At 42.0% G+C, this 27,603-nt stretch overlaps 1 protein-coding gene across 2 annotated transcripts in view; it reads left to right on the top strand.

Annotated features, from left to right (window-relative positions):
• The window catches only part of LOC128649814 (protein regulator of cytokinesis 1), a 281,224-nt gene that overhangs the window by 64,290 nt on the left and 189,331 nt on the right, over positions 1–27,603 (top strand). For both annotated transcript variants that reach the window (XM_053703289.1, XM_053703288.1), the window contains one exon: positions 25,976–26,123. In XM_053703289.1, coding sequence (XP_053559264.1) covers positions 25,976–26,123 — 148 coding nt within the window. The remainder of the gene's footprint in view (positions 1–25,975; positions 26,124–27,603) is intronic.

The following is a 27,603-nucleotide window of genomic DNA, read 5'->3' as shown; positions in this document are numbered from 1 at the left end:
CAGGAGTGGAAAATTGGGAAGCGGATTTTCTGAGTCGTCAGACATTCCATCCGGGGGAGTGGGAACTCCATCCGGAAATCTTTGCCCAAATAACTCAATTATGGGGCATTCCAGACATGGATCTGATGGCGTCTCGTCAGAACTTCAAGGTTCCTTGCTACTGGGTCCAGATCCAGGGATCCCAAGGCGACTCTAGTAGATGCACTAGTAGCACCTTGGACCTTCAACCTAGCTTATGTATTCCCACCGTTTCCTCTCATTCCCAGGCTGGTAGCCAGGATCAATCGGGAGAGGGCCTCGGTGATCTTGATAGCTCCTGCGTGGCCACGCAGGACTTGGTATGCAGACCTGGTGAATATGTCATCGGCTCCACCATGGAAGCTACCTTTGAGACAGGACCTTCTTGTTCAGGGTCCATTCAAACATCCAAATCTGGTCTCCCTCCAACTGACGGCCTGGAGATTGAACGCTTGATTTCAGATTCTGTTATAGATACTCTGGTTCAGGCCAGAAAACCTGTAACTAGAAAAATTTACCATAAAATATGGAAAAAATATATCTGTTGGTGTGAATCCAAAGGATTCCCATGGAATAAGATAAAAATTCCTAAGATTCTCTCCTTTCTACAAGAAGGTTTGGAGAAAGGATTATCTGCAAGTTCTCTAAAGGGACAGATCTCTGCTTTATCTGTCTTATTACACAAAAGACTGGCAGCTGTGCCAGATGTTCAAGCTTTTGTTCAGGCTCTGGTTAGGATCAAGCCTGTTTACAGACCTTTGACTCCTCCCTGGAGTCTAAATCTTGTTCTTTCAGTTCTTCAAGGGGTTCCGTTTGAACCTTTACATTCCATAGATATTAAGTTACTATCTTGGAAAGTTTTGTTTTTAGTTGCAATTTCTTCTGCTAGAAGAGTTTCAGAGTTATCTGCTCTGCAGTGTTCTCCGCCCTATCTGGTGTTCCATGCAGATAAGGTGGTTTTGCGTACTAAGCCTGGTTTTCTTCCTAAGGTTGTTTCTAACAAAAATATTAACCAGGAGATAGTTGTACCTTCTTTGTGTCCGAATCCAGTTTCAAAGAAGGAACGTTTGTTACACAATTTGGACGTTGTCCGTGCTCTAAAGTTCTATTTAGAGGCTACTAAAGATTTCAGACAAACATCTTCCTTGTTTGTTGTTTATTCTGGTAAAAGGAGAGGTCAAAAAGCGACTTCTACCTCTCTTTCCTTTTGGCTTAAAAGTATTATCCGATTGGCTTATGAGACTGCCGGACGGCAACCTCCTGAAAAAATTACAGCTCACTCCACTAGGGCTGTGGCTTCCACATGGGCCTTCAAGAACGAGGCTTCTGTTGACCAGATATGTAAGGCAGCGACTTGGTCTTCACTGCACACTTTTGCCAAATTTTACAAATTTGATACTTTTGCTTCTTCGGAGGCTATTTTTGGGAGAAAGGTTTTGCAAGCTGTGGTGCCTTCCGTTTAGGTAACCTGATTTGCTCCCTCCCTTCATCCGTGTCCTAAAGCTTTGGTATTGGTTCCCACAAGTAAGGATGACGCCGTGGACCGGACACACCAATGTTGGAGAAAACAGAATTTATGCTTACCTGATAAATTACTTTCTCCAACGGTGTGTCCGGTCCACGGCCCGCCCTGGTTTTTTAATCAGGTCTGATGAATTATTTTCTCTAACTACAGTCACCACGGTACCATATGGTTTCTCCTATATATATTTCCTCCTGTCCGTCGGTCGAATGACTGGGGTGGGCGGAGCCTAGGAGGGATCATGTGACCAGCTTTGCTGGGACTCTTTGCCATTTCCTGTTGGGGAAGAGAATATCCCACAAGTAAGGATGACGCCGTGGACCAGACACACCGTTGGAGAAAGTAATTTATCAGGTAAGCATAAATTCTGTTTTTATTCGGTTTTAGAATGAAAGGTAACACTTGGGGACACGCAGGGCCCCTGTTCAAACATAAACAAACAAAAGGATCGGACACGCAGGTCCGGTTGCAATAGCTGACCAAACATTGATGCATCATAAGTAAATTGCAAGGATTTGTGGTGAAAATAATTCACCAAGATGGAACCCTAGTGTGGGCTCTGAATATGGGCGGGGGGGAGGTGGTACTTATAAATTAAATTCAATACTCCAGTGAGCAAGTCAGGATAAGTTGCTGTAATATATATTAATGGGTTTGTCCATATAGATTGAGGAGCAGGTTCTGCCAACATTTTGAAATGTAGATAACAAAAAATTAGAGACAAGTGAGATGCACATTGTACCTAGTACACATTGTACTTGGCCCCCACTGTACCTAGCACTCATTGTTCCTAGCACTCATTGCACCCGGCACTCGCTGCGCCCGGCACTCGCTGCGCCCGGCACTCACCTTGCCTGGCACACATTATACCTAGCTCACACTGTACTCGACACCCGCCTTGCCTAGCCCACGCACCTAGTACCTAATGCACCTAGCACAAACAGTACCTGGCACATATAGCACCTAGCACAGACAGTGCCTAGTACAGACAGTACCTAGCACAGACAACACCCAGCACAAACAACACCCAGCACAAACAGTACCTAACACATACATACAGTACCTAGCACACAGCACCTAGCACACACAGCAACCCAACACACACGGTACTCAGCACTCATAACACCTAGCATGAACAGCAACTAGCTCCTACGATACCTAATACAGACAGCACCTAGCACAAACAGCACGTAGCACACACAGTGACACAAACAGCGCCCAACACTAACATTACCTAGCCCACACAATACCTGGAACCCTCAGTTCCTAGTACAAACAGTACCCAACATAGACCTTGCCTAACACAGATGGTACCTAGCACCAACAGTGCCTAGAACAAATAGAACCTAGCCCACTCTGCACCTAGCATAAACACCCAGCACATACTGGACCTAGCATAAATAGTACCTGGCCCCATTATCATGAGATTTTAAAGTTACCTATTCATTTGGGTCACTCTAGGACCGCTCTATAAGAGAGCAAGCAAGTAGTGAATGACAGCATTATCTGCTGCACTTTCTCTGTACGTTTCTCCAGGGGCCACCCACCAACCCCCGAAGACTACTGACATGCATAATTGATGACAGCATATTAAGTGAAATACCCTATGTATAACCTTGGATTGGTTAAGAAATATAGTATTAAAACAGCATGATTCAAGCAATATAAAGAATGACAGTCTGGACACTTATGGTTGGTATCTGAGAGTGCAAGTTGTAAAAATACATTAGGTAAAGAGGTGATTGGAACATAAATAGGTAAAAATGACTAAATTGGATGTAATGTGCTATGTAGATAATGGCCAGCCAGATGTGCGATAGCTGGGCACCTCTCGTCCTGCGTTAGCATCTTTGTGGTACAGGCAGCGGCATTGAAAGAAGGTTAGACGCTAAGAATGATAGTAGAGTGTCTGCATTAACATCTTTGCTACTATTTCTTTTGAGTACATCACTTTAGCCCCCCCCCCCCTCAAAACCCCTGATGGTATATAGATACAAAGATGACACTCGTATATCAAACATATACCTCATACCTGACTGTCAGAAATACGTCACTAAAATAGTAGTTCTAACACATTATGGCCTTTGATCAGTATGGATAACTAAAACTTAGTATTTAGAAAATGGAGCTTGCTATGATATAATGTAAGCTATATAGAACTAAACTAACTCATGCATCAATGTTGTGCATATCATGCCACGTAGTGCAAAGTTAGTTCTTTAGAGAATAGCTAATTAACCATCAATTTATACATATATTAAGAAGGCACCGATTGGAGTACTGTTATAAAAGAGTGATGAGATCCTTCCGGTAGTTCCATGTGCTGTGGAGAGTCTCTGTGATAGTGCTGTCCACCAGCTCCGTGTCACTCCAGTGCTCGGGTATCTGCCGATAACCTGGAGGTCCAGGTAGTGTAAACTGATACAGCTGCAATGAGGCAATTAAGGCAGCTCCAGGAGCTGGAGTGGTGGAGGGCTATAAATCCAATTCTCTTCAAGAGTCTGTGGATGGCATGGCTTGGAGTATGATGCCTCCACATATTCCCTGCAAGCCGCAGCTCAAAGATGGCGGCCATTCCGCGCTTCACCGACTCCCTCATGTGCAGTGAGCAGTGGGTCCCCCGGGACTACCAATCTCCTAGGCGGTTTTCTTATCCAGCATCCTCCGATTTCCACCATATTCTTCAGTCCTTTCTTTTGTGAGCTTCTAGAGGCCATGTTGAGGCGCAGAACAGGCTCTAATTGGGTTTGTATTCGCTTATATCCTTGTGACCCCTCAGGATGCCATGGTCCGTGACCGGACTAATTAGCCTTCTCATTTTAGGTGTTTAACGTTGTCGAATCTCGGTAAACAAGGGTTCCACATAGTACTGGTAGGATGCTAGGCGTGCCAACAGCGGGAGCCAGTGCTGAATTGACGATGACACATCTGATTATTTTAAAGTAGTTTTCACCAATTACACAGAGTTACGCGGCCATCTTAGCCCCCGCTAGCTCCCCATCTTTCAGTTTTGTATGTCTCCGAATCAAAACTCAGTCTCAGGATTTGTGTCACATATAATGCATCATAGAGTCCAGGAGTCTTGTAAGGATCAAGAGACAGTAGATCTCTATCAGTAATTTCTGCTGACAGCCATAGAATTCTAGTGTGTTTGTTGTATTTCTTGGAGCTCTAGCGAAACATGTCCATTCTCCTCGGCTGTCTCCATTTTTCATTGGTAAATGTCTGCATTACCCCAAGGGGCAGAGAAGCACCAACAAAATGGGTTAGAATGTTAACCTCATAAATTAATTAGGGAAACACTAAATTCCATGTCATATCCTAAATACATATGAAATGGATACAGTAAGACCGCAAAATAGATTGTGACATAATGTTATAACAATTAATAAAATGACAAGTTTCAATTTATTTATAAATGCAATTTCTTCTATAAGGTATGATGAGTCCACGGATTCATCCTTTACTTGTGGGATATTATCCTCCTGCTAACAGGAAGTGGCAAAGAGCACCACAGCAGAGCTGTCTATATAGCTCCTCCCTTAGCTCCACCCCCCAGTCATTCTCTTTGCCTACTCTAAGTACTAGGAAGGGTAAAGTGAAATAGGTGATAGGTTAGTTTTTATTTTCTTCAAGCAAGAGTTTTTTATTTTAAATGGTACTGGTGTGTACTATTTACTCTCAGGCGGCAGATGGATGAAGACTTCTGCCTGGAGGCTGATCTTAGAATTTGTCACTAAAATCCAGAGCAGTTCCCACAGAATGGCTGAGGAGTGCAAGAAACTTCAGTGTGAGGAACGTTTTCATGGTATATAGCAGTGAGGTATGTTCAGTCATTTTTTCTGGAGAGACTGTGGTATTTCAGAAAGACTGACAGTATCCCCATGAGGGTAAGGGTAATCTTGCATATAGGGGCTTATAAAAAATGGTTGACACTGAGTTTGAATGTTTGTGGGCAAACGTTTTTTGAACTGGGAGTGCTAATAACATTTTGGGCAGTAACGTTTTTAAGACTTTATTGAAGGGTGCACTTGGCTTTTTTTTTTTGGTTTCAGAACCCACATGGCTAGTTTGAGACCGCTCTGGTGCAGTTCATTTGGGCTGAAAAGACATCAAGTGAGATGGGCGGGGCCTATTTTAGCGCCTCAGTTGCGCAGTTGTATTTGCAAAGCAAGCTCCAACTCTGTTGGGCCACATCGAAGCTTTAACCCCGTTTTTCCAATCCCTGAGGGCAGGTAGGTGCCACAGCAGGGCTGTGGCGAGGTGCAGGGGGTGTTTTTTTTCCGGATTTAGGCCTTATTAACGATCCAGTTTTTCACAGTAAAGGGTTAACTGTTCATTTCTTTCTGGGGCAAACTTAGTTGCATAATTTGAATCTAATTTCAAAATATTGGAACGATTGGTGTATTTTAAAGCAGTTTTGCAAAACGTGTATGCTTTTTTTTCTTTTAAAGGCGCAGAACCGTTTTTTAAGATTGTTATTTTTTCACTAAATAAAGTGTTTTCAAGCTTTTTTGTGGTCATTACTAGCCTGTTCAACATGTCTGACATTGAGGAAAGCCAATGTCCAATGTGTTTAGAAGCCATTGTGGAACCCCCACTTAAAATGTGTCCCTCATGCACTGAAAGGGCAATAAATTGCAAAGAACATATTTTAGCTAATAAAAGTGTGTCGCAGGATGATTCTCAGTCAGAAGGGAATCTGGTTATGCCATCTAATTCTCCCCAAGTGTCACGCCCGCACAAGAGACGCAAAGTACTTCTAGTGCGTCTAATTCTTTCACCCTGCAAGATATGGCCGCAGTTATGAATACTAACCTCACAGAGGTTTTATCTAAGCTGCCTGGGTTGCAGGGGAAGCACAGTAGGTCTGGTGTGAGAGTAAATGCTGAGCCCTCTGCACTTTATTAGTCATATCCGATGTACCCTCACAATGTTCTGAGTTGGGGGTGAGGGATTTGCTTTCTGAGGGAGAGATGTCTGATTCGGGAAATATGTTCCCTCAGACAGACTCGGATATGACGGCTTTTAAATTTAAACTAGAACACCTCCGCCTGTTGCTCGGGGAGATTTTAGCGACTCTGGATGATTGTGACCCTATTGTAGTTCCAGAGAAATTGTGTCAAATGGACAGATATCTAGAGGTTCCTGCCTACACTGATGTTTTTCCGGTCCCTAAGAGTATTTCGGACATTGTCACTAAGGAGTGGGATAGACCAGGTATTCCGTTTTCTCCCCCTCCTACTTTTAAGAATGTTTCCCATATCCGACACCATGCGGGATTCGTGGCAGACGGTCCCTAAGGTGGAGGGAGCGATTTCTACCCTGGCTAAGCGTACAACTATACCTATTGAGGACAGTTGTGCTTTCAAAGATCCTATGGATAAAGAATTAGAGGGTCTCCTAAAGAAAATATTTATTCATCAGGGTTTTCTTCTGCAACCTATAGCGTGCATTGTTCCTGTAACTACTGCAGCTGCTTCTTGGTTCGAGGTTCTGGAGGATGCTCTTCAGGTTGAGACTCCATTAGATGATATTCTGGATAGAATTAGGGCTCTCAAGCTAGCTAATTCTTTCATTACAGATGCCGATTTTCAACTGGCTAAATTAGCGGCAAAGAATTCAGGTTTTGCCATTTTAGCGCATAGAGCGTTATGGCTTAAGTCCTGGTCTGCTGATGTGTCATCAAAATCTAAGCTTTTAGTCATCCCTTTCAAGGGTAAGACCCTATTCGGGCCTGAACTGAAAGATCATTTCAGACATCACTGGAGGAAAAGGCCATGCCCTTCCTCAGGATAAGACAAATAAGATGAGGACCAAACAAAATAATTTTCGTTCCTTTCGAAGCTTCAAAGGTGGTCCCTCCTACCTCTTCCCCTGCTCAAGAGGGGAATTTTGCTCAATCCAAGTCAGTCTGGAGACCTAACCTGTGAGGATTTATTATATGATTAATGAGAACCCAGTTGTATCTACTCCACTCAGTCTCACACCAAACCTAGGTACCTTGATAAACTAGGAACCTTATTTTGCTCATTGACTGAGGGTGACCTGTTTAGGTCAAAAGTAAATTACAACTAACTTTAGTTACAGGAGATATGCACAACAATGTGTAAAAAGTTTAATACTATGTATGTGCTAATACTCTCCAAATTAATATAATAGCAAGTTGCTAAATAATAGATAATCTCTTTGGAGAATGTGAAATAATATCAACTTTATGTAATAGAAGCTCAGTTAGTAACTCTTCATATGGAATGTAGCATATCACTCAGATACAAAACTTGAATGTTTAGGGTAGTATAGTTCATATGCAAACTTATTTATAAAAACAGCAGGATTGTTATAGCTTTATATTGTATGCAGAAATAACCAGGGTTTAAGCATGCAAACTTTCCAGTAGTAACGTAAATGTAGAGGATTGATTTGTTAGTATATGCAGTCTTTGGAATAATATGATATTAGCATTACTACGGCAACAACTTTATGTAAAGTACGATACCCATAACTTCATGACCAGCGTGTACTTGTGGAGTCTTTGCTAGCTGGCGAATATGTTGTCCTGAGAAGCAGAGTTGAATCCGACAAAAGAGAGGAGCTGCGACAGACTCCCGGAGTGCTGATGACGTCAGACGCCGAACTACTGCAGACACGCTGTATGTCAGTTAGCGTTGCTGAACAAAGAATGGTGTCCTGTAACTGAAAAGAACTTTGCAGATTGAAGGTTAGCAAACACTTAATGAAATAGAGAGAGCTTCTTGAAAGTTATGTTCACTCCTCATGCGAATCAAATTACCAAGCACAGTTGAATTAGAGAGGAGGGCTTATAAAGGCATAACGGTCATGTGATATGTTTAAAGGGACAGTCAAATGTGGAAATCATGAAGTATAGAAAGAGAATTACTGTGATATGACATAACCAGACTTGGAACAAAGGTAAACAGGCCAAGAAGCCCACTGCTGCCACCAAGACAGCATGAAGGGGTAGCCCCCGATCCGGGACCGGATCTATTAGGGGGTAGACTTTCTCTCTTTGCTCAGGTTTGGGCAAGAGACGTTCATGACGTCTGGGCTTTAGAAATCGTAACCATGGGGTATCTTCTAGGTTTCAAAGATTCTCCTCCAAGGCGGAGATTCCATCTTTCTCAGTTGTCTGTAAACCAAACAAAAAGAGAGGTGTTTTTACGCTGTGTAGAAGACCTATATACCATGGGAGTGATCTGCCCAGTTCCGAAACAGAACAGGGGCAGGGGTTTTACTCCAATCTGTTTGGGGTTCCCAAAAAAGAGGGAACCTTCAGACCAATTTTAGATCTCAAGATCCTAAACAAATTCCTCAGAGTCCCATCCTTCAAGATGGAGACCATTCGGACTATCTTACCAATGATCCAGGAGGGTAAATAATGACCACCGTGGATTTAAAGGATGCGTATCTGCACATCCCTATCCACAAAGATCACCAGTTCCTCAGGTTTGCCTTTCTGGCCAAGCAAGCCAAATCTCTCACGGACATCGTGTTGGCTTTTCTAAGATCTCACGGGTGGAAGGTGAAACTTAAAAAAAAGAGTTCACTTATCCCCCTCACAAGAGTTCCATTCCTGGGAACTCTGATAGATTCGGTGGACATGAAAATTTTTCTGACGGAGGTCAGGGAATCAAAGATTTTAACCACCTGCCAAGCTCTTCATTCCATTCCTCGGCCGTCAGTGGCTCAGTGTATGGAGGTAATCGGACTAATGGTAGCGGCAATGGACATAGTTCAGTTTGCTCGCTTGCTTCTCAGACCACTGCAACTATGCATGCTTAAACAGTGGTCTCTAGATCCAGATTTATCTGAGGAGATAAATCTGCATAATCCAAATTCCAGAAACTCTCTTCTTTGGTGGTTGTCACTAGATCATCTGTCCCAGGGAATGTTTCCCCAGGCCAGCATGGGTCATAGTGACGACGGACGCCAGCCTATTAGGCTAGGGTGCAGTTTGCAGTTCCCTGAAAGCACAGGGTTTGTGGACTCAGGAGGAGGCTCTCCTCCTGATAAATATTCTAGAACTGAGAGCGATATTCAACGCGCTTCAGGCCAGATTCAGAAGATTCCAGTCGGACAATATCACGACTGTAGCATATATCAATCATCAGGGGGGAACAAAGAGTTCTCTAGCGATGATAGAGGTTACCAAAATAATTTGATGGGCAGAGACTCACTCTTGCCATCTATCAGCAATCTATATCCCAGGAGTGGAGAACTGGGAAGCTGAATTTTTAAGTCATCAGACTTTTCATCAGAGGGAGTGGGAACTATTGCACAAGTGATTCATCAATGGGGCACACCAGAATTGGATCTGATGGCATCTTGTCAGAATGCCAAACTTCCTTGTTACGGGCCCAGGGATACTCGAGCTGTACTGATAGATGCTCTAGCAGTACCTTGCTCGTTCAGCCTGGCTTATGTGTTTCCACCATTTCCTCTCCTTCCTTGGTTGATTGCCAGAATCAAACAGGAGAGAGCTTCAGTGATTTTGATAGCACCTGCGTGGCCACGCAGGACTTGGCATGCAGACCTGGTGGACAGGTCATCTCTTCCACCATGGACTCTGCCACTGAGACAGGACCTTCTGATTCAAGGTCCGTTCCAGCATCCAAATCTAGTTTCTCTGCGGCTGACTGCCTGGAGATTGAACGCTTGATTTTATCAAAGTGGGGATTCTCTGAGTCTGTCCTAGATACCTTGATTCAGGCTCGAAAGCCTGTCACTATGAAAATTTATCATAAGATATGGCGTAAATATCTTTTGTTGGTGCGAATCCAAAGGCTACTCATGGAGTAAGATCAGGATTCCTAGGATTTTGTCCTTTTCCAAGAAGGATTGGAGAAGGGGCTATCAGCTAGTTCTCTAAAGGGACAGATATCTGCTTTATCAATTTTACTGCACAAGCGTCTGACAGATGTTCCAGACGTTCAGTCGTTCTGTCAGGCTTTAGTTAGAATCAAGCATGTGTTTAAACCTGTTGCTCCGCCATGGAGTTTGAATTTAGTTCTTAAAGTTCTTCAAGGGGTTCTGTTTGAACCTATGCATTCCATAGATATTAAGCTTCTATCTTGGAAAGTTCTGTTTTTAGTTGGTATCTCTTCGGCTTGAAGAGTTTCTGAACTATCTGCATTACAATGCGACTCGCCTTATCTTGTTTTCCATACTGATAAGGTGGTTTTGCGTACCAAATCTGGATTCCTTCCTAAGGTTGTTACTAATAAGAATATTAATCAGGAAATGGTTGTTCCTTCCCGGTGTCCTAATCCTTCCTCTAAGAAGGAGCGTCTGTTGCACAACTTGGACGTGGTTTGTGCTTTGAAGTTTTACTTGCAAGCGACCAAAGATTTCTGTCAAACATCTTCTTTGTTTGTTGTCTATTCTGGAAAGCGTAGAGGTCAAAAAGCTACGGCTACCTCTTTCTTTTTGGCTGAAAAGTATCATTCATTTGGCATACGAGACTGCTGGACAGCAGCCTACTGAAAGAATTACAGCTCACTCTAATAGAGCGGTGGCTTCCACATGGGTTTTTAAAAATGATGCTTCTGTTGAACAGATTTTTAAGGCTGCGACTTGTTCTTTGCTTCATACCTTTTCCAAATTTTTCAAATTTGATACTTTAGCTTCTTCGGAGGCTTTTTTTTTTTTTTTTTTTTTTAATAATTTTTATTGAGGGTCAAACATTTACACATAAATCAGTTTGCTCAGTTAAGCTTATAAAGAGAAAATAAAATAAATAAAAAAAATAGAAATTGTACACAATTCTGTATCACTCAATACAACAGTTGTAAATAACATTTGTGGAGCAAACCTCAAACTGCCCTCATTTCCTGTGTATAAAGTGTGCTAAAACATCTAAGCATTTTAAAGACCATCCAGTGACACTTAAAAATGTAGCCCAGGATGATTCCTTAAGAGGGTAATGAGGATAGTCCTCCTTCCTCTCCCCATGTGTCGACACCAGTTATGCCCGCTCAAGCGATGCCTAGTACCTCTAGCGCATTGGCCCCTATTACTTTACAACAATTAGCAGCAGTAATGGATAATTCCCTTGCAGCATTTTTAGCCAAACTGCCAGTTTTTCCAAAAAAGCGCAATAGCTCAGTTTTAAATACAGAGGATGAGCAATCAGAAGCTTTGGATGAATTATCTGTAGTACCCTCACAAAACTCAGAAGTAGCAGTGAGGGACGGTCTGTCTGAGGGAGAAATTTCTGACACAGGAAAAGTTTCTCAGCGGGCAGAGTCAGATTCCTTAGCGTTTAAATTTAAGCTGGAACACCTCCACGTCCTGCTTAAGGAGGTTTTAGCTACGCTGGATGATTGTGACCCCATGGTGGTCCCAGAAAAATTGTGTAAGATGGACAGGTTTTTAGAGGTCCCCGTATACACTGAGGCATTTCCGATCCCGAAGAGGGTGGCGGATATTGTGACTAGGGAGTGGGAGAGACCAGGTGTGTCCTTTGTTCCCCCCCCCCTATCTTTAAGAAAATGTTCCCCATAAACGACCCCAGGCGGGACGAGTGGCAGACGGTCCCTAAGGTAGAGGGGGCTGTTTCAACACTTGCTAAGCGTACAACTATACCAATAGAGGACAGTTGTGCTTTCAAAGATCCTATGGATAAAAAATTGGAAGGATTGCTGAAGAAAATTTTTGTTCAGGAAGGTTTTCTTCTTCAACCAATTGCCTGCATTATTCCGGTAACTACTGCAGCAGCTTTTTGGTTCGAGGCCCTGGAGGAGTCGCTCCAGAGGGAGACTTCATACGATGAGGTTATGGATAGAATTCATGCTCTAAAGCTGGCTAATTCTTTTATCACTGATTCCGCTCTCCAATTAGCTAAACTAAAAACTCAGGTTTTGCCATCATGGCACGAAGAGCGCTTTGGCTCAAATCGTGGTCGGCGGATGTGTCGTCCAAAACGAAACTGTTAAACATTCCCTTCAAGGGGAAAACCCTATTCGGCCCAGAGCTGAAAAAAATTATTTCAGATATCACTGGGGGCAAAGGCCATGCCCTTCCACAAGATAGGCCGTTTAAGGCCAAAAACAAGGCTAATTTTCGCTCCTTTCGCAACTTCAGGAGTGGACCTGCTGCAACCTCCGCTGCCGCGAAGCAAGATAACTCTTCCCAGCCCAAAGCAACCTGGAAACCCTTACAGGGCTGGAATAAGGGTAAACAGGCCAAGAAGCCTGCTCCTGCTACCAAGACAGCAAGAAGGGGTAGCCCCCGATCCGGGATCGGATCTGGTAGGGGGCAGACTTTCTCTCTTTGCTTGGGCAAGAGACTTTCCGGATCCCTGGGCATTAGAAATAGTTGCTCAGGGGTACCTTCTAGAATTCAAGGATTCTCCCCCAAGGGGAAGGTTCCACATTTCTCGTTTGTCTTCAGACCAAACAAAGAAACAGGCGTTCTTACGCTGTGTAGAAGATCTTCTAAAAATGGGAGTGATACACCCAGTTCCAATTGCAGAACAAGGACTGGGCTTTTACTCAAACCTGTTCGTAGTTCCCAAAAAAGAAGGAACTTTCAGGCCAATCCTGGATCTAAAAATTCTAAACAAATTCCTCAGAGTTCCGTCTTTAAAGATGGAAACCATTCGGACAATCTTGCCGATGATCCAGGAAGGTCAATATATGACTACCGTGGATCTTAAGGATGCGAATCTACATATTCCTATCCACAAACATCACCATCAGTTCCTAAGGTTCGCCTTTCTGGACAAACAATACCAGTTCGTGGCCCTTCCTTTCGGGTTGGCCACCGCTCCCAGAATTTTCACAAAGGTGCTAGGGTCCCTTCTAGCGGTACTAAGACCGCGGGGCATTGCAGTAGCACCCTACCTAGACGACATCTTAATACAGGCGTCGTCTTTTCACAGAGCCAAGGCTCATACGGACATTGTTCTGGCCTTTCTAATGTCTCACAGGTGGAAGGTGAACGTAGAAAAGTTCTCTGTCCCCGCTCACAAGGGTTCCCTTCCTGGGAACACTAATAGACTTGGTAGAAATGAAAATCTTTCTGACAGAGGTCAGGAAGTCAAAACTTTTGAATACTTGCCGAGTTCTTCATTCCATTCCTCGGCCTTCTGTGGCTCAGTGCATGGAGGTAATTGGTTTAATGGTTGCGGCAATGGACGTAGTCCCTTTTGCCTGAATTCATCTCAGACCACTGCAACTGTGCATGCTCAAATAGTGGAATGGGGATTACGCAGATTTGTCTCCTCAAATACAAATGGACCAGTAAACCAGAGACTCGCTTTTCTGGTTGTTGTCTCAAGATCATCTGTCTCAGGGAATGAGTTTCCGCAGACCGGAGTGGATCATTGTCACGACCGATGCCAGTCTGTTAGGCTGGGGTGCGGTCTGGGACTCCCTGAAGGCTCAGGGTCTATGGTCTCGGGAAGAATCTCTTCTCCCGATAAACATTTTGGAACTGAGAGCGATATTCAATACGCTCCAGGCGTGGCCTCAACTAGCGGAGGCCAAATTCATCAGATTTCAGTCGGACAACATCACGACCGTAGCGTACATCAATCATCAGGGAGGAACAAAGAGTTCCCTAGCGATGAAGGAAGTATCCAAGATCATCAAATGGGCGGAGGATCACTCCTGCCATCTATCTGCAATTCACATCCCAGGGGTAGACAACTGGGAGACGGATTTTCTAAGTCGTCAGACTTTCCATCCGGGGGAGTGGGAACTCCACCCGGAGGTTTTTTGCTCTGCTGACGCAGCTATGGGGCATTCCAGAATTGGATCTGATGGCGTCCCGTCAGAACACCAAACTTCCCCTTTACGGATCCAGATCCAGGGATCCCAAGGCGGCATTGATAGATGCATTAATAGCGCCTTGGTCATTCAGTCTAGCTTATGTCTTTCCACCGTTTCCTCTTCTCCCTCGACTAGTAGCCAGAATCAAACAGGAGAAGGCTTCGGTAATTGGTATGCAGACCTAGTGGACATGTCATCGGTCCCACCATGGAAACTGCCATCGAGGCAGGATCTTCTAATTCAAGGTCCTTTCAAGCATCCAAATCTAGTTTCTCTGCAACTGACTGCTTGGAGATTGAACGCTTAATTCTAGCTAGGCGTGGTTTCTCTGAATCAGTTATAGATACTCTGATACAGGCCAGAAAGCCTGTCACCAGGAAAATTTACCATAAGATATGGCGGAAATATCTTTGTTGGTGTGAATCCAAGGGTTACTCGTGGAGTAAGGTTAGGATTCCAAGGATATTGTCTTTTCTCCAACATAGGTGTGTCCGGTCCACGGCGTCATCCTTACTTGTGGGATATTCTCCTCCCCAACAGGAAATGGCAAAGAGCCCAGCAAAGCTGGTCACATGATCCCTCCTAGGCTCCGCCTTCCCCAGTCATTCTCTTTGCCGTTGTACAGGCAACATCTCCACGGAGATGGCTTAGAGTTTTTTAGTGTTTAACTGTAGTTTTTATTATTCAATCAAGAGTTTATTTTAATATAGTGCTGGTATGTACTATTTACTCTGAAACAGAAAAGAGATGAAGATTTCTGTTTGTAAGAGGAAAATGATTTTAGCAACCGTTACTAAAATCGATGGCTGTTCCACACAGGACTGTTGAGAGGAATTAACTTCAGTTGGGGGAACAGTGAGCAGACTTTTGCTGCTTGAGGTATGACACATTCTAACAAGACGATGTAATGCTGGAAGCTGTCATTTTCCCTATGGGATCCGGTAAGCCATTTTATTACAGACAGTAAATAAGGGCTTCACAAGGGCTTTTTAAGACTGTAGACATTTTCTGGGCTAAATCGATTTATATATAAACATATTTTATACTCCATAGCCTTGAGGAATTATTTTAAGCTTGGGAATTTTGTAAAATAACCGGCAGGCACTGTATTGGACACCTTATTCTCTAGGGGCTTTCCCTAATCATAGGCAGAGTCTCATTTTCGCGCCTGTATTGCGCACTTGTTTTTGAGAAGCATGACATGCAGATGCATGTGTGAGGAGCTCTGATACATAGAAAAGACTTTCTGAAGGCGTCATTTGGTATCGTATTCCCCTTTGGGCTTGGTTGGGTCTCAGCAAAGCAGATACCAGGGACTGTAAAGGGGTTAAATATAAAAACGGCTCCGGTTCCGTTATTTTAAGGGTTGCAATACTTTTAAGGCTTTAAGACACTGTGGTGAAATTTTGGTGAATTTTGAACAATTCCTTCATACTTTTTCGCAATTGCAGTAATAAAGTGTGTTCAGTTTAAAATTTAAAGTGACAGTAACGGTTTTATTTTAAAACGTTTTTTGTACTTTATCAAGTTTATGCCTGTTTAACATGTCTGAACTGCCAGATAGACTGTGTTCTGAATGTGGGGAAGCCAAGGTCCCTTCTCATTTAAATAGATGTGATTTATGTGACACAAAATTTAGAGAAAATGATGCCCAAGATGATTCCTCAAGTGAGGGGAGTAAGCATGGTACTGCATCATCCCCTCCTTCGTCTACACCAGTCTTGCCCACACAAGAGGCCCCTAGTACATCTAGCGCGCCAATACTCCTTACTATGCAACAATTAACGGCTGTAATGGATAATTCTATCAAAAACATTTTAGCCAAAATGCCCACTTATCAGCGAAAGCGCGACTGCTCTGTTTTAGAAAATACTGAAGAGCATGAGGACGCTGATGATATTGTTTCTGAAGGGCCCCTACACCAGTCTGAGGGGGCCAGGGAGGTTTTGTCTGAGGGAGAAATTTCAGATTCAGGGAAAATTTCTCAACAAGCTGAACCTGATGTGATTACATTTAAATTTAAGTTGGAACATCTCCGCGCTCTGCTTAAGGAGGTGTTATCCACTCTGGATGATTGTGAGAATTTGGTCATCCCAGAGAAACTATGTAAAATGGACAAGTTCCTAGAGGTCCCGGGGCCCCCCGAAGCTTTTCCTATACCCAAGCGGGTGGCGGACATTGTAAATAAAGAATGGGAAAGGCCCGGTATACCTTTCGTCCCTCCCCCCATATTTAAAAAATTGTTTCCTATGGTCGACCCCAGAAAGGACTTATGGCAGACAGTCCCCAAGGTCGAGGGGGCGGTTTCTACTCTAAACAAACGCACCACTATACCCATAGAAGATAGTTGTGCTTTCAAAGATCCTATGGATAAAAAATTAGAAGGTTTGCTTAAAAAGATGTTTGTTCAGCAAGGTTACCTTCTACAACCAATTTCATGCATTGTCCCTGTCACTACAGCCGCGTGTTTCTGGTTCGACGAGCTAGAAAAGGCGATCACTAGTAATTCTCCTTCTTATGAGGAAATTATGGACAGAATCCGTGCTCTCAAATTGGCTAATTCTTTCACCCTAGACGCCACTTTGCAATTGGCTAGGTTAGCGGCGAAAAATTCTGGGTTTGCTATTGTGGCGCGCAGAGCGCTTTGGTTAAAATCTTGGTCAGCGGATGCGTCTTCCAAGAACAAATTGCTTAACATTCCTTTCAAGGGGAAAACGCTGTTTGGCCCTGACTTGAAAGAGATTATCTCTGATATCACTGGGGGCAAGGGCCACGCCCTTCCTCAGGATAGGTCTTTCAAGGCCAAAAATAAACCTAATTTTCGTCCCTTTCGTAGAAACGGACCAGCCCCAAGTGCTACGTCCTCTAAGCAAGAGGGTAATACTTCTCAAGCCAAGCCAGCCTGGAGACCAATGCAAGGCTGGAACAAGGGAAAGCAGGCCAAGAAACCTGCCACTGCTACCAAGACAGCATGAGATGTTGGCCCCCGATCCGGGACCGGATCTGGTGGGGGGCAGACTCTCTCTCTTCGCTCAGGCTTGGGCAAGAGATGTTCTGGATCCTTGGGCGCTAGAAATAGTCTCCCAAGGTTATCTTCTGGAATTCAAAGGGCTTCCCCCAAGGGGGAGGTTCCACAGGTCTCAATTGTCTTCAGACCACATAAAAAAAAAAACAGGCATTCTTACATTGTGTAGAAGACCTGTTAAAAATGGGAGTGATTCATCCTGTTCCATTAGGAGAACAAGGGATGGGGTTCTACTCCAATCTGTTCGTAGTTCCCAAAAAAGAGGGAACGTTCAGACCAATCTTAGATCTCAAGATCCTAAACAAGTTTCTCAAGGTTCCATCGTTCAAAATGGAAACCATTCGAACAATTCTTCCTTCCATCCAGGAAGGTCAATTCATGACCACGGTGGATTTAAAGGATGCGTATCTACATATTCCTATCCACAAGGAACATCATCGGTTCCTAAGGTTCGCATTCCTGGACAAGCATTACCAGTTCGTGGCACTTCCGTTCGGATTAGCCACTGCTCCAAGGATTTTCATAAAGGTACTAGGGTCCCTTCTAGCGGTGCTAAGACCAAGGGGCATTGCAGTAGTACCTTACTTGGACGACGTTCTGATTCAAGCGTCGTCCCTTCCTCTAGCAAAGGCTCACACGGACATTGTCCTGGCCTTTCTCAGATCTCACGGATGGAAAGTGAACGTAGAAAAGAGTTCTCTATCTCCGTCAACGAGGGTTCCCTTCTTGGGAACAATAATAGACTCCTTAGAAATGAGGATTTTTCTGACAGAGGCCAGAAAAACAAAACTTCTAAACTCTTGTCAAATACTTCATTCCGTTCCTCTTCCTTCCATAGCGCAGTGCATGGAAGTAATAGGTTTGATGGTAGCGGCAATGGACATAGTTCCTTTTGCGCGCATTCATCTAAGACCATTACAACTGTGCATGCTCAGTCAGTGGAATGGGGACTATACAGACTTGTCTCCGACGATACAAGTAAATCAGAGGACCAGAGATTCACTCCGTTGGTGGCTGTCCCTGGACAACCTGTCACAGGGGATGAGCTTCCGCAGACCAGAGTGGGTCATTGTCACGACCGACGCCAGTCTGATGGGCTGGGGCGCGGTCTGGGGACCCCTGAAAGCTCAGGGTCTTTGGTCTCGGGAAGAATCTTTTCTACCGATAAATATTCTGGAACTGAGAGCGATACTCAATGCTCTCAAGGCTTGGCCTCAGCTAGCAAAGGCCAAGTTCATACGGTTTCAATCAGACAAGATGACGACTGTTGCGTACATCAACCATCAGGGGGGAACAAGGAGTTCCCTGGCGATGGAAGAAGTGACCAAAATCATTCAATGGGCGGAGACTCACTCCTGCCACTTGTCTGCAATCCACATCCCAGGAGTGGAAAATTGGGAAGCGGATTTTCTGAGTCGTCAGACATTACATCCGGGGGAGTGGGAACTCCATCCGGAAATCTTTGCCCACATTACTCAACTGTGGGGCATTCCAGACATGGATCTGATGGCCTCTCGTCAGAACTTCAAGGTTCCTTGCTACGGGTCCAGATCCAGGGATCCCAAGGCGACTCTAGTAGATGCACTAGTAGCACCTTGGACCTTCAAACTAGCTTATGTATTCCCGCCGTTTCCTCTCATCCCCAGGCTGGTAGCCAGGATCAATCAGGAGAGGGCATCGGTGATCTTGATAGCTCCTGCGTGGCCACGCAGGACTTGGTATGCAGACCTGGTGAATGTCATCGGCTCCACCATGGAAGCTACCTTTGAGACGAGACCTTCTTGTTCAAGGTCCGTTCGAACATCCGAATCTGGTCTCACTCCAACTGACTGCTTGGAGATTGAACGCTTGATCTTATCAAAGCGAGGGTTCTCAGATTCTGTTATTGATACTCTTGTTCAGGCCAGGAAGCCTGTAACTAGAAAAATTTACCACAAAATATGGAAAAAATATATCTGTTGGTGTGAATCTAAAGGATTCCCTTGGGACAAGGTAAAAATTCCTAAGATTCTATCCTTTCTTCAAGAAGGATTGGAGAAAGGATTATCTGCAAGTTCCTTGAAGGGACAGATTTCTGCCTTGTCTGTGTTACTTCACAAAAAGCTGGCAGCTGTGCCAGATGTTCAAGCCTTTGTTCAGGCTCTGGTTAGAATCAAGCCTGTTTACAAACCTTTGACTCCTCCTTGGAGTCTCAATTTAGTTCTTTCAGTTCTTCAGGGGGTTCCGTTTGAACCCTTACATTCCGTTGATATTAAGTTATTATCTTGGAAAGTTTTGTTTTTGGTTGCAATTTCTTCTGCTAGAAGAGTTTCAGAATTATCTGCTCTGCAGTGTTCTTCTCCTTATCTGGTGTTCCATGCAGATAAGGTGGTTTTACGTACTAAACCTGGTTTTCTTCCGAAAGTTGTTTCTAGGAGAGGTCAAAAAGCAACTTCTACCTCTCTCTCTTTTTGGATTAAAAGCATCATCAGATTGGCTTATGAGACTGCCGGACGGCAGCCTCCTGAAAGAATCACAGCTCATTCCACTAGGGCTGTGGCTTCCACATGGGCCTTCAAGAACGAGGCTTCTGTTGATCAGATATGTAAGGCAGCGACTTGGTCTTCACTGCACACTTTTACCAAATTTTACAAGTTTGATACTTTTGCTTCTTCTGAGGCTATTTTTGGGAGAAAGGTTTTGCAAGCCGTGGTGCCTTCCATTTAGGTGACCTGATTTGCTCCCTCCCTTCATCCGTGTCCTAAAGCTTTGGTATTGGTTCCCACAAGTAAGGATGACGCCGTGGACCGGACACACCTATGTTGGAGAAAACAGAATTTATGTTTACCTGATAAATTACTTTCTCCAACGGTGTGTCCGGTCCACGGCCCGCCCTGGTTTTTTAATCAGGTCTGATAATTTATTTTCTTTAACTACAGTCACCACGGTATCATATGATTTCTCCTATGCAAATATTCCTCCTTTACGTCGGTCGAATGACTGGGGAAGGCGGAGCCTAGGAGGGATCATGTGACCAGCTTTGCTGGGCTCTTTGCCATTTCCTGTTGGGGAGGAGAATATCCCACAAGTAAGGATGACGCCGTGGACCGGACACACTGTTGGAGAAAGTAATTTATCAGGTAAACATAAATTCTGTTTTCTCCAAGAAGGATTGGAGAAAGGTCTGTCGGCTAGTTCCTTAAAGGGACAGATATCTGCTCTGTCTATCCTGTTACATAAACGTCTGGCAGCTGTACCAGACGTTCAGGTGTTTGCACAGGCCCTAGTTAGAATCAAGCCTGTTTACAAGCCTGTGGCTCCTCCATGGAGTCTAAATTTAGTTCTTTCAGTTCTTCAAGGGGTTCTGTTTGAACTGAACCTTTGCATTCCATAGATATTAAGTTATTATCTTCGAAAGTTTTGTTTTTTGTAGCCATTTCTTCTGCTCGAAGAGTTTCTGAATTGTCTGCTTTGCAGTGTAATTCACCCTATCTGGTGTTCCATGCAGATAAGGTTGTTTTGCGTACCAAACCTGGTTTCCTTCCAAAAGTGGTTTCTAATAAGAATATTAACCAGGAAATCATTGTTCCTTCTCTGTGTCCTAATCAAGTTTCTAAGAAGGAACGACTTTTACACAATCTTGATGTGGTTCGTGCTTTAAAATTCTATTTAAAAGCAACTAAAGATTTCAGACAAACATCATCCTTGTTTGTTGTCTATTCTGGCAAGAGGAGAGGTCAGAAAGCGACTGCTACCTCTTTCCTTCTGGCTGAAAAGCATCATCCGATTGGCTTATGAGACTGCTGGTCAGCAGCCTCCTGAACGAATTACAGCTCATTCCACCAGAGCTGTGGCTTCCACATGGGCTTTCAAGAATGAGGCTTCTGTTGAACAGATTTGTAAGGCAGCGACTTGGTCTTCACTGCATACATTCGCCAAATTTTACAAATTCAATACTTTTGCTTATTCGGAGGCTATTTTTGGGAGAGAGGTTTTGCAAGCAGTGGTGCCTTCCGTTTAGGTTACCTGAATTGTTCCCTCCCTTCATCCGTGTCCTAAAGCTTTGGTATTGGTATCCCACAAGTAAGGATGAATCCGTGGACTGGATACACCAAGTAAGAGAAAACAGAATTTATGCTTACCTGATAAATTACTTTCTCTTACGGTGTATACAGTCCACGGCCCGCCCTGATAATTAAGTCAGGTTCAAATTTAATTTTTAAAATGACTACAGTCACCACTGCACCCTATGGTTCTCCTTTTTCTCCTAACCGTCGGTCGAATGACTGGGGGGGCGGAGCCTGAGGAGAGCTATATGGACAGCTTTGCTGTGTGCTCTCTTTGCCACTTCCTGTAGGGATTGAGAATATCCCACAAGTAAGGATGAATCCGTGGATTGGATACACCGTAAGAGAAAGTAATTTATCAGGTAAGCATTGTTTTTTTTTTTTTTTTTTTATTTTAAACTTCAGTCACCTCTGCACCTTTTTTAGTTTCTACTTTTTCTTCCTGTACCTTCGGTCGAATGACTGGGGGATGGAGTCAAGGGAGGAGCTATATAGACAGCTGTGGTGCTCTTTGCCACTTCCTGTTAGCAGGAGGATAATATCCCACAAGTAAAGGATGAATCCGTGGACTTGTTGTACCATAGACCAAATCAATTTATCAGGTAAGCATGAATTTACTTTTTAAACAACTTTCCAATGTGCTTCAATTGGCACATTTGCTTCATTCTCTTCATATCATGTATTTGACTAGCATACCTAGGTAGGCTCTGAAGAATCAATGCGCTCCTGGTTGGTGGCTATGCACACATTTCTCTTGTCATTGGCTCACCTGATGTGTTCATGTTCACCTAGTTTCCGGCAGTGCATTGCTGCTCCTATTTTTACTCTTCAACAAAAGATACAAAGAGAATCAAGCAATTCTTAAAATAGAAGTAAATTGGAAAGGTGTGTAAAATACTGTGCTCTATTTGAATCATTCATTTTGAATTTACAATTCCTTTAAGAAGTCTGCAGTGTTCATTTCAGATTCTGAGATTTAGAAAATCCACAATTTTCACCGCTAAATTATATGAAAACGGGGGCAAATAATGAAAGTATCTTGCAACGTGGTTTTAAAATGCACCAATAAACCTTTTATATTTAAAAGGTCAAGATCCCAGAGGCCTCAGGTCATTTTGAAATTAAATTTTAAATTAGGCCGTTACACTAAAGCACCAGCTCAATTGCAATAGATTGATTAGCTTGAGAGGAAAGTAATTTGAAAGTTTTATAATATACTGCAGCAGTTTCTTTCATGTAATTGGCAAGAGTCCATGAGCTAGTGACGTATGGGATATACATTCCTACCAGGAGGGGCAAAGTTTCCCAAACCTTAAAATGCCTATAAATATACCCCTCACCACACCCACAATTCAGTTTTACAAACTTTGCCTTATATACCATTACCTCTACTGATTCTCGTTTCAGTACTGGTTTGGCTATCTACTATATGTAGATAAGTGTCTTAGGGTAAGTAAGTCTTATTTCTATTTATGACACTCAAAGCTATGGTTGGGCACTTTATATGTAAAGTTCTAAATATATGTGTTAAAACTTATATTTGCCATGATTCAGGATAATCAGTATTCCTCCTTTCAGATTGCCAGTTTCATTTTTTTGGGAAAATGCATATGATTTATATTTTCTTACCTTAAAAAATTTTTCATTTTCAATTGACTTTTTATCAAAATTGCGGGCTGTTAGGCTCGCGGGTGCAGAAAAAGTTTCTATTTATTGTCATTCTTGGCGCAAAAATGTCATTTCCGGCGTCATAGTTGGCGCCGGAAGTTTTCATGTGATTGCGTCATTTTTGACGTATGTGTATTGCGGACGTTTTTTTTGGCGCCAAAAAATATGGGCGTCATTCTTGGAGCCAAAATATGTGGGCGTTTTACTTGGCGCCAATAATGTGGGCGTCATACTTGGCGCCAGTTTTTTTCACATTATTTCAGTCTCACTTTTTAGTTGCTTCTGGTTTTCTAGAGGCTTGTTTTATTTTGCATTTTTTCCCATTCCTGAAACTGCCATTTAAGGAATTTGATAATTTTGCTTTATATGTTGTTTTTTCTATTCCATATTGCAAGATGTCACAACCTGACCCTGGATCAGAATCTACTTCTGGAAAGACGCTACCTGATGTTGGTTCTACCAAAGCTAAGTGCATTTGTTGTAAACTTTTGGTAACTGTTCCTCCGGCTGTAGTTTGTGTTGTCATGATAAGCTATCAAACACAGATAGTATTTCTCCAACATAGGTGTGTCCGGTCCACGGCGTCATCCTTACTTGTGGGATATTCTCTTCCCCAACAGGAAATGGCAAAGAGCCCAGCAAAGCTGGTCACATGATCCCTCCTAGGCTCCGCCTACCCCAGTCATTCTCTTTGCCGTTGTACAGGCAACATCTCCACGGAGATGGCTTAGAGTTTTTTAGTGTTTAACTGTAGTTTTTATTATTCAATCAAGAGTTTGTTATTTTAAAATGGTGCTGGTATGTACTATTTACTCAGAATTTTCAGTTTCTTCAGGATGGTTTGGAAAAAGGTTTGTCTGAAAGGACAAATCTCTGCTCTTTCTGTACTTTTTCACAGAAAGATTGCTAATCATCCTGATATTCATTGTTTTGTTCAGGCTTTGGTTCGTATTAAGTCTGTCATGAAGTCTATTTTCTCCTCTTTGGAATCTTAATTTGGTTCTGAGGGCTTTACAGGCCCCTCCGTTTGAACCTATGCATTCTCTGGATATTAAATTACTTTCTTGGAAAGTATTCCTTTTGGCCATCTCTTCTGCTAGAAGAGTTTCTGAGCTATCTGCTCTTTCTTGTGAATCTCCTTTTCTGATTTTTCATCAGGATAAGGCAGTGTTGCGTACTTCATTTAATTTTTTACCTAAAGTTGTGAATTCTAACAACATTAGTAGAGAAATTGTTGTCCCTTCTTTGTGTCCTAATCCTAAAAATACTCTGGAGAGATCTTTACATTCTTTGGATGTAGTTAGAGCTTTGAAATATGTTGAAGCTACTAAAGATTTCAGGAAGACTTCTAGTCCATTTGTTGTCTTTTCTGGTTCTAGGAAAGGTCAGAAGGCTTCTGCCATTTCTTGGCTTCTGGTTAAAGTCTTTGATTCATCATGCTTATGTGGATCGGGTAAATCCCGCCTCAAAGGATTACAGCTCATTCTCTACTAGGTCAGTTTCTACTTCCTGGGCTTTTAAGAATGAAGCTTCTGTTGATCAGATTTGCAAAGCAGCAACTTGGTCTTCTTTGCATACTTTTACTAAATTCTACCATTTTTGTTTTTTCTTCTTCTGAAGCAGTTTTTGGTAGAAAAGTACTTCAGGCAGCTGTTTCAGTTTGATTCTTCTGCTTATAATTTCAGTTTTTTTCATTATAAGATTAAAACTTTTTGATTTGGGTTGTGATTATTTTTCAGCGGAATTGGCTGTCTTATTTTATCCCTCCCTCTCTAGTGACTCTTGCGTGGAAAGATCCACATCTTGGGTATCTGCTATCCCATACGTCACTAGCTCATGGACTCTTGCCAATTACATGAAAGAAAACATAATTTATGTAAGAACTTACTTGATAAATTTATTTATTTCATATTTGCAAAAGTCCATGAGACCTACCCTTTTTGTGGTGGTTATGATTTTTTTGTATAAAGCACAATTATTCCAATTCCTTGTTGATGCTTTCGCTCCTTTCTTATCACCCCACTTCTTGGCTATTCGTTAAACTGAATTGTGGGTGTGGTGAGGGGTGTATTTATAGGTATTTTAAGGTTTGGGAAACTTTGCCCCTCCTGGTAGGTATGTATATCCCATACGTCACTAGCTCATGGACTCTTGCCAATATGAATGAAATTAATTTATCAGGTAAGTTCTTACATAAATTATGTTTTTTCCAATTTACTTTTATCACCAATTTTGCTTTGTTCTTTTGGTATTCTTAGTTGAAAGCTTAACCTAGGAGGTTCATATGCTAATTTCTTAGACCTTGAAGACCACCTCTTTTCAGATTGCATTTTAAGTTTTTCACCACTAGAGGGTGTTAGTTCACGTATTTCGTATAGATAACACTGTGCTCGTGCACGTGAAGTTATCTGGGAGCAGTCACTGATTGGCTAAACTGCAAGTCTGTCAAAAGAACTGAAATAAAGGGGCAGTTTGCAGAGGCTCAGATACAAGATTATCACAGAGGTTAAAAGAATATTAATATAACTGTTAGTTATGCAAAACTGGGGAATGGGTAATAAAGGGATTATCTATCTTTTAAAACAATAACAATTCTGGTGTAGACTGTCACTTTAATCACTGCACTGCCACTTTACAGTGCTGTTCTCTTCAAACAGCACTTCATGTGGCAGCACAACGCTGCTTGAAGAAAGCAACCTGATGTGGAGCAACAATGCATGTGTCGTTTGTGCAGACAGGCCGCATTTTCTGCAATGACTTCTCAGATCACAACATGCTCTGCCTTGGGGCACAAGATGTCCTTTTTAATACTGGCATGTAATATTAGAGACATTAACATGTTTTTTTTTATTTCTGTTGCTCGTATTTTCATATTTGTCAATGATGTGGCTTATACTTTTAGTGGGATAAGGAACTTGTACGTCTGGAGGAGCTAAAGAAATCAAATCTAAAGATGGTTATTCTGAAAGCAAGGGAGGAGATACAGATTTACTGGGATAAATGCTGCTTTAGCGCAGAGCAAAGGAATGCATTCGCTCCTTACTGGAGTGGTAAGTTATTTATTCCTTTTGTGCTATGGTTTATGCTTTTAAGAGATCCTTTTAATGAAAAAAAGTTAATACCTTTTTATTATTTGAAAAAAAAAAATATATATATATATATATGTATATATGTATATATGTATATATATATATGTATATATATATATATGTATATATATGTATATATGTATATGTATATATATATGTATATATATATGTGTATATATATGTGTATATATATATATATATATGTATATGTATATATATATATGTATATGTATATGTATATGTATATGTGTATATGTATATATGTATATATATGTATATATATATATATGTATATATGTGTATATATATGTATGTGTATATATATGTATATATGTGTATATATATGTATGTGTATATATATGTATATGTATATATATATATGTATATATATATGTATATATATATGTATATATATATATGTATATATATATATGTATATATATATATATATATGTATATATGTGTGTGTTCACACAAAGCAATCCAAATAATTAGAAACTATGTAGCTGGATTTACCAGGTATTTTCTTGTTAAAACGATTGCTTTTTAGTAAATGTCTGAATTTCCGTACTTGACATGTTCTAACTAGTAATTACTAGATGTTTGCTGTCCTTTTTAAAGGGACAGTCTACACCAGAATTTTTATTGTTTTAAAAGATAGATAATCCCTTTAAGTTTATTTTGGCCTAGACTGTCCCTTTAAGGCATTCAGTAGTTCAATTAAGCATATCCAACCATTATTAGACACTTCTGTTTTGTTATAGAATGATATATCAGCCTAAATGTTTTAAAACAAATTAACATCTTGACTGCAGTTGGTTTTCCATAATTGAACCCCACCCATCATTTGCCTAGTTTGCAGGAACCAATCTTGGCTAAGGTCTGCAGCTGGCAAGGATAGCCATGATCATTATGCTAGAATAATGGGCATTGTTTTTCAATTCTGAATTTAAAAAGCCAAATTTTTTCATAGCTATATTAAATGAAAAAGGAGCAAAATAATCAAAGTATATTGCAATAGTGCGTATAACTAAATATTTATTTAAATCACAAGGTGTTTATTCCTTTTTAAAGGGACATTGTACTGAAAAAAACATCTAAAGGGACATTGAAGCAAAAGTTAAACTTTTGTGGTCTGGATAAAACATGCAATTTTAAGAGACTTTTCAATTTACTTTGTTCTTTTGGTACCTTTTTGTTTGAAAATCATGCCTAAATAGGCTCAGGAGCAGCAACGCACTACTGGGAGCTAGCTGGTGATTAATGAATATGCATTTAAAGTGATTGTAAATCCTAGTGTTTGTGAAATACTAGGATTTACAATTGGAACAAATAAAGGAGACGTTCGTTCAGGAAGTCTAAAATACTTCATGCTGAAAGCTCTAATTTGTTGGAAGCATTCGCCGCACTGAGCTGTTCAGGCAGCCCATGGCAGAACGCT

This window comes from Bombina bombina, chromosome 2, assembly GCF_027579735.1.
Source record: "Bombina bombina isolate aBomBom1 chromosome 2, aBomBom1.pri, whole genome shotgun sequence".
In the NCBI taxonomy this organism is placed as follows: domain Eukaryota; kingdom Metazoa; phylum Chordata; class Amphibia; order Anura; family Bombinatoridae; genus Bombina; species Bombina bombina.
The sequence above is the reverse complement of the archived record's forward strand: the minus strand, read 5'-3'. Positions and strand labels throughout refer to the sequence as shown.